Source organism: Dichomitus squalens (genome assembly GCF_000275845.1).
Source record: "Dichomitus squalens LYAD-421 SS1 unplaced genomic scaffold DICSQscaffold_90, whole genome shotgun sequence".
NCBI lineage: Eukaryota > Fungi > Basidiomycota > Agaricomycetes > Polyporales > Polyporaceae > Dichomitus > Dichomitus squalens.
Genome location: NW_006766972.1, coordinates 83,242 through 89,241, shown reverse-complemented (window position 1 = coordinate 89,241; position 6,000 = coordinate 83,242). Strand labels below are relative to the sequence as shown.

The 6,000-nt window shown below is 54.1% G+C and overlaps 2 protein-coding genes across 2 annotated transcripts; both read right to left on the bottom strand.

Annotated features, from left to right (window-relative positions):
* Positions 1–1,672: 1,672 nt before the first annotated feature.
* DICSQDRAFT_113517 (uncharacterized protein) lies at positions 1,673–2,735 on the bottom strand. The gene is made up of 4 exons (XM_007371152.1): positions 2,472–2,735; positions 2,263–2,406; positions 1,928–2,197; positions 1,673–1,859 (listed from the first exon to the last, which is right to left on the bottom strand). Exons 1-4 carry the CDS (start codon positions 2,616–2,618, stop codon positions 1,755–1,757), a joined length of 666 nt encoding a protein of 221 aa, XP_007371214.1. The 5' UTR covers positions 2,619–2,735; the 3' UTR covers positions 1,673–1,754.
* Positions 2,736–3,020: 285 nt separating this feature from the next.
* Positions 3,021–4,583, bottom strand: DICSQDRAFT_175269 (uncharacterized protein; the record flags this gene model as incomplete). Its single annotated transcript, XM_007371151.1, has 1 exon — positions 3,021–4,583. One exon carries the CDS (start codon positions 4,581–4,583, stop codon positions 3,021–3,023), a length of 1,563 nt encoding a protein of 520 aa, XP_007371213.1.
* Positions 4,584–6,000: the final 1,417 nt, after the last annotated feature.

Genomic DNA, 6,000 nt, shown 5'->3' with positions numbered 1-6,000 from the left:
CTCTGTCGTATATCGTCAAATCCAACACATCTTTGCTATGAAACATGTCACATATGTCCACTGTAAGCCTACAAACCCATGTAATTGTGCCGGTTGCCAATTGTAGTGTTCTACAAGCTCTCCTTTGCAGCTCCAATCTACCCACCTCGTCTGTTCCTCCCTCCTACTCAACAGTGACTGCATGGCCCCTAGTGCCTTGCAAGGCCGCGGGGGTTGTGGGGGTGCGGGTTGCTCGCAAGGTCATGGTGTCTGGTGCTCCCCGACGAGGACTTTGAGCTGGCCCAAGAGGGCTGCCACCCGAGCCCACCCTATGGTGGACGTGATTGTCGCTGGACACTCCGCCTTTTGACACAGAGCCCTCGGTAGTGTCTTGTCTTCACCATTCCGACAATTTCCGGGAGAGTACGCCATACCATTCAGCCAACAACGCTGTCCGAGTCCAGTAGGGAGCTGGAAGAGCGGGAATGCCCAGAAGTTGGTGATGTCGAGTTGGCGCAACTTCACTACAACACCGTGCCCTGCGCGTCGTAATCCTGAGCCAGAATACGCAAGAATGAAATGGTTACATTGAGCTTTCGAGGAGATATCGTCGTCCGAAGTTCCTTTGGGGGCGCTTAGAAGGGGAAAACAGGCAAATGCGCGAGACGCGGCGCGGCGCTCTCACGACAAGCGAGCTGAAACCGGCTGTAAACCTGAAACGCACGGATGCAAATATTGATATTGGCGTCCGTCCCCGCGCCCTCTATGTCAATGTATCCGAATACACTCAATCCCGGATAAGCAATCCCTATCCGGTATCAAATCTCCTCTCCCCCCGTGCAGTGCTTTGGTTGCTACTTGTCCAGTGCGCAAACGAAGGAATGCGAGTCCGGACCAAGCGGAGTAAAGACATCCTCGTCCACGAAGACTTGCCGGAAACAGACCGGCGGTCCGAGCAGAATGGATGCATACCATTCTAATAGACTCTTTCTGCAAGCGGTTCAGAACCAGACCAAATCTTGGTGATCTCTGAACCAATGGGGCTGGGGCTGTGGGACATGACCGTTACCGCCCCAAGAGGCGTCTAAGGAAACCTTTGTCGCACACTTTGGTAGGCAAGAAATCAGAGAATCAAACTCCCATACCAGTTTACCGCATGAAAGAAATCTCAAACATGCTTGACGGTGCTGAGAAGAGCCTGCCTAGTGTGAACGGCAACGGACGACCATTCATGTGGCACGCGCGAGACGTTGCGGAGCACTAAGCGTGAAGGCCCCACTGATTCTGAACCTGGAGTGCTTACAAGTTGAACTACCCCACTGATTCTGAATCGCCTGCGGAAAGAGTCTACTTGCAAAATGAACCGCTCGCCACCCGCTTCGTCTCCTCTTCCGACATCCTCAGCTTCTCAGAGAGGAATCGAATACATGAGCTTTACTTTTCGGATATCGTATGGCATTTTGGACTTACCGATGAGGGTACGACTTCCTCCAATCTCGACCAGCACCATCTCCATGAGGGCAAAGGCGTAAGGAAAAGAGTCGATGCCACTCACCCGGAGTACCAATGAGCAAAGCACTGCCGTTTTGGTTGTAAGATCTCGTTCATTTACCTTGTACTTTGGGATGTAACTCGTCCGCGGGATGCTTAGTTTGACACCACATTCGGCTCATAGTGTTCAGGTATCCTCCGGGGTATGTATAGCGTTTAGTAGAAATACACAAGTCCAAGAGCTACCCAACAACTAGTAACTGAGAACTGATTCCGAGAAATTATCATTGCCCTTTCAGAATGCTCGCAATTCTTGCCTCCTGCACTTGCTGTCGAATTGATATAATGGCGGGGAACCCCAAGATTAACGCCGCTAGCCAATACTGAAACTAGAATAAAGGAGCGGTAGACGTCAGTGTGTGACCGCGCGAAGGCAAACTAACGGCTAAGCACTTACGCCAACGACGAGTCCTGTGCTGTGCTTTCTGCACAGGTACGCGACATATAGAGATTCAAACCCATGGAAGACTGCCAATAAGCCCCAGGAGAATCGAAGCATCCAGGATGGGAAGAACGACAAGATGATGTTGCCAGGGGCAAAGTAGGGGTTGTATGGAGCGTGCTTCAGAGATGAAGCGTACGTCGTGTAGACCAGGAAGGAGACTGCAACGGCTGTGACGACCATTTGAGGGTGGAACTTAAAGGACGTGATCTGTGGTGCCTTGACCTACGCCGCAACCGTAGCAGTTAGATGGACATGCAACGTGTTCGAAGAAGAATATCGAGGCGTACCATTCCGAGCTCCTCCTCGGCCTCTGCCTTCATCGCGATCAGCCGGGGCTTCACCTCATCGTACCCCGCCAAGGGCGGGTCAAACTGCACCCGAATCTCCTTGGTCGCTGTGCTGCCCTTCGTTTGGTATGTGAGGTTCATGCCCTGTCCCGCGCATCATTGCATCAGTGCCCATTCGCATGCGTCGACACATACGGAGAGATGCGCACTTTCGTGTCAATCGACGTCAACTTCGCCGTGCTGACAGCCTCCTTCACCTTGCCCCAGTACCGCACGTACGAGACGAGCGTGTCGGGGTGATTCGACATGTACATGCAAAGGAAGCCGGACTTGTCTGCGACAGGATCGCTGGCCATGGTGCTCTCGAGGCTGCCTAAGGGAGCTGATGTGACCTGGGAGGTGAAGATTGTAGCAGAGGATGCGCAAGGCTGCGAGAAGTATACAGTGGGAGCAGCTCGGCGCGGTTACATCGTGCGTGGACGAGCCGGAGCGCGATGCGGGAGGCGCTCTCACAGCCGTGCGAATTGCGTTCGTCCGATGACATTTGCCGACACTCGCACGAGGTCGTTTGGTCTACCGAATGACCTCTAACCACACCTTTCATTCACCACAGAACTAGTCGGTGAGACGACATCCCATCATACAAGAGCCATGGCAGCCCGTAGACCGCCGGGAGCGACCCCGATGCTCAACCTCATCGATGGTTCGCACGGGCTGTCTCAGAATAACTTGTGTTCACGAGCCGTGATCGACACGTTCTAGAGAGAGCCATACAAGTCAACATCAAGGCCAGTTGTCACCGACTCAAGCTCCTCGTAACACTCCCTCATCGTGCCCGCAAAACCATCCTCGTCGCTGGTCTCCAGCCGGAACCCCAAGTCCACCTTCGGCATCCCTCTGTTCACGCGACGTCGGAAAACCGTCACCATCGCCTCGATCAGGCCTGGACACCATTCAAGATATTCCAAAGACATGGCGCCGAGGTTAGGGAGGACGAGCGGTTCGTCTGCGGAGTCCGTCGAATCCGTCTCCGATCCCGCGTCCGAGTCCGAGTCTTCCTCCCACAGCGGCTGTCCAAGCGCACCCACCAGCGCAAGAGGTTTATCGCTGCCAACGATTTCCAGATATTCTATGGTTGGGAACGCAGCAAAGAGCCGCACCCAGGCGCCTGGACGGGAGGCGTACTGGTGGTCGCCCAGCACATGAAGCGTGGTCAGGGGCGCTCCGGCGAATATCGTCGCAAATTCTCGCATCGCATTTTCGAGGTAGAACGCGATCGAATCTCGAGGGTTCCGTGCGAATTCGAGCGCTATCGTCATCTTCGGCCCAGAACGTTGTTCTGCTTGCCCTACCAGTGCCCAGCTGTCGATCCAACAGTCGATCTGCCCATGTCTAACCGAACGAAGAAGAGGTAGTCCGCTTCGGTCCGCCGGCAATAAGGACATGAACGCGTCCGAGAGGTCTTCAGTAGCTTCCGCCATGCGACCAGTTATCTCGACGACGTCGATGTCGGCGGAAAGCTGAACGCGAGACAGAAACCGCGAGATGACCGCGGGGGTCTCGCAGATGTCCAGGACGCGCATTTTGGGAAAGGTTATGGGTGTACGGTCGTTGGTTGTCGTGGGCCGCTGACGCAGTTTCGAAAGGAAGAGTCGGAGGCGGAGATGCTCCAGTTCAGCGCATTCGGCGAGGACATCCATCATTTGGCTCATCGTGAGGGCAGAATCCCGGTAAGTGCACTCGTTGAGGTCCAGTCGACGTAGTTGATGGAACATCGCAGGGGTCCAATGGATGTTCTTGGAGGAGAGGCGTAGCGAACGAAGAGCAGGAAACCGCGTGGGGGATAAGTCCAACCGCCCACCAGGCGCCGTGGAGACGTCAATTCCGGACAGGAGAGGGAGCGACGTATCGGCGTTGAATATGGCCTGCAAGAGGGGTAAAGCATGTGGCATCTGCGTATCATGCAAGAATACGGAACGGAAGCGATGGATGTGCGATACCAGGAGGGGCGTGTACAAAAGGATCGGAGCGGATTCGTCGAACCGTAGGTCGACGGGTAGGTTCCCGGAACGGGTCAGGACCAGCCTCAACCATTCCACTTTGCGCCCGATTCGGGATGCTCGCCATAGAGAACGCGTGGACAGACCGATCTCCCGCCAACGACGGCATACAAGCATGAGGTGGATCCACCTGCAATTGTACCAAGACTGAGGCAGGATCTTCCAGGGCGGTGGTTCGTCCGAGTAATCCAGTAGAGGATCGTACGAGTGATTGTAGAAGAAGAAAATTTCTACTACTATCTCGTTCGGGAGTGGGACCATGGCGGGCGGATATGTGTCGAAGAAAGCCTTCAAGAACAGTATAAGTCAGGTTGTCAGTACGTGCCGTGCGCTGGACATAGCATCGGCAAATCATACAAAGGGCACTTGATGTGGGTTTTGTTATGGAGGGTCTCGGACACGGTAGAGATTCGGTGATGCTCGTGGTAGAGGTTGAGGTCCTTCAGGAGGTGCAGGGACTCCGCTGTCTACTTATCTAGTGGTCGTCGTTGATAACACTCAACGCGGATGACAACCAATCCATAGGACGGCACCCCGGCACCAATATCCAGGACAAGATATCAAAGCGATGTCACATTGATCCAGTCACCTCGGTGATGGCGACACCAGCTCGAACAGATAGCACTCCAGTACCAAGACATACCCTTCAGTTGGCACGCGACGCGGCCTGGTGGTGCTATGTATGTAGTTGATGGCTGATTATAGTTCTACCCACTAGCGTCATCTGCGCTACCCATGCTCAGGAACGCTGGCTTCGTGCTTCAACTCGCTGTGCCTTGCATGGCATCATATTCAATACCTACGAATGGCTTACAGCGAGTTGCTTTGCCATGGAGACGTTTCCATCAGCCAACTTGCGTCAAATGAACTCCGGTGTCAAGATTAGCTATAGATTGTGCCAGCTGCTTCGTTGGCTTCTCATGACTTGTGTAGCCCACCCATAGCGCAGCAGGACCACACGGTTGGATAAGCTATGTACACGTATCATTACCATCCAGACGGCGGGGACACCGCCGGACGTACTCCTGACCATGGCAAGAGGCAAGACCCAGGGACGCAAGCGTACCCAATGCACGGCAGGTTTATAATCTGTTCCCTTGCCTTCGATGGCCGGGGATGGACGGGCGACCGCAGCGCACTTTCCTGAGCCCTGCCACTTGCTAGTCTTACACCTACGCTCCCAAACGTCTTACTCTAGCCTCTGTCAGTTCCTCGTACTTCCGGTATTCCCCTAACACCATCCGACACTTCTCCTCCTCACACACTCCTAGTTTGCACGAGCCGCTGGCTCGCTTTTGAACCGCCGTACCCTTCTTCTTTAGATTGTAGTCAGTTGATGTACTTATGGCCTACCATGAGGCTCGGCCTCGCAGGGCACTAAACGGGATCCAGAAAGAAAGAAAGATTACCATCCAGCTTGATCACGAGCGACTCGAGCGCTAGCTCCAGACCTCCAAACTCTTACCCAGCCTCGTCCATGGTATCCAGCGCGAACCACAGCACTTGCAGCTTCGGAAGACCCATCGGGGTTTGGCAAGTAGCCATTTTGCACATTAGTAGCGGGAACTTCAGTTGAATGAAGAACAGAAGATGAGCGATGAAACTTGGGATGTTGCAAACATCATCCGAAATGGCGTATGCTGAGAAGAGATAGTATCAGCGGTAGCGGTAGATATGT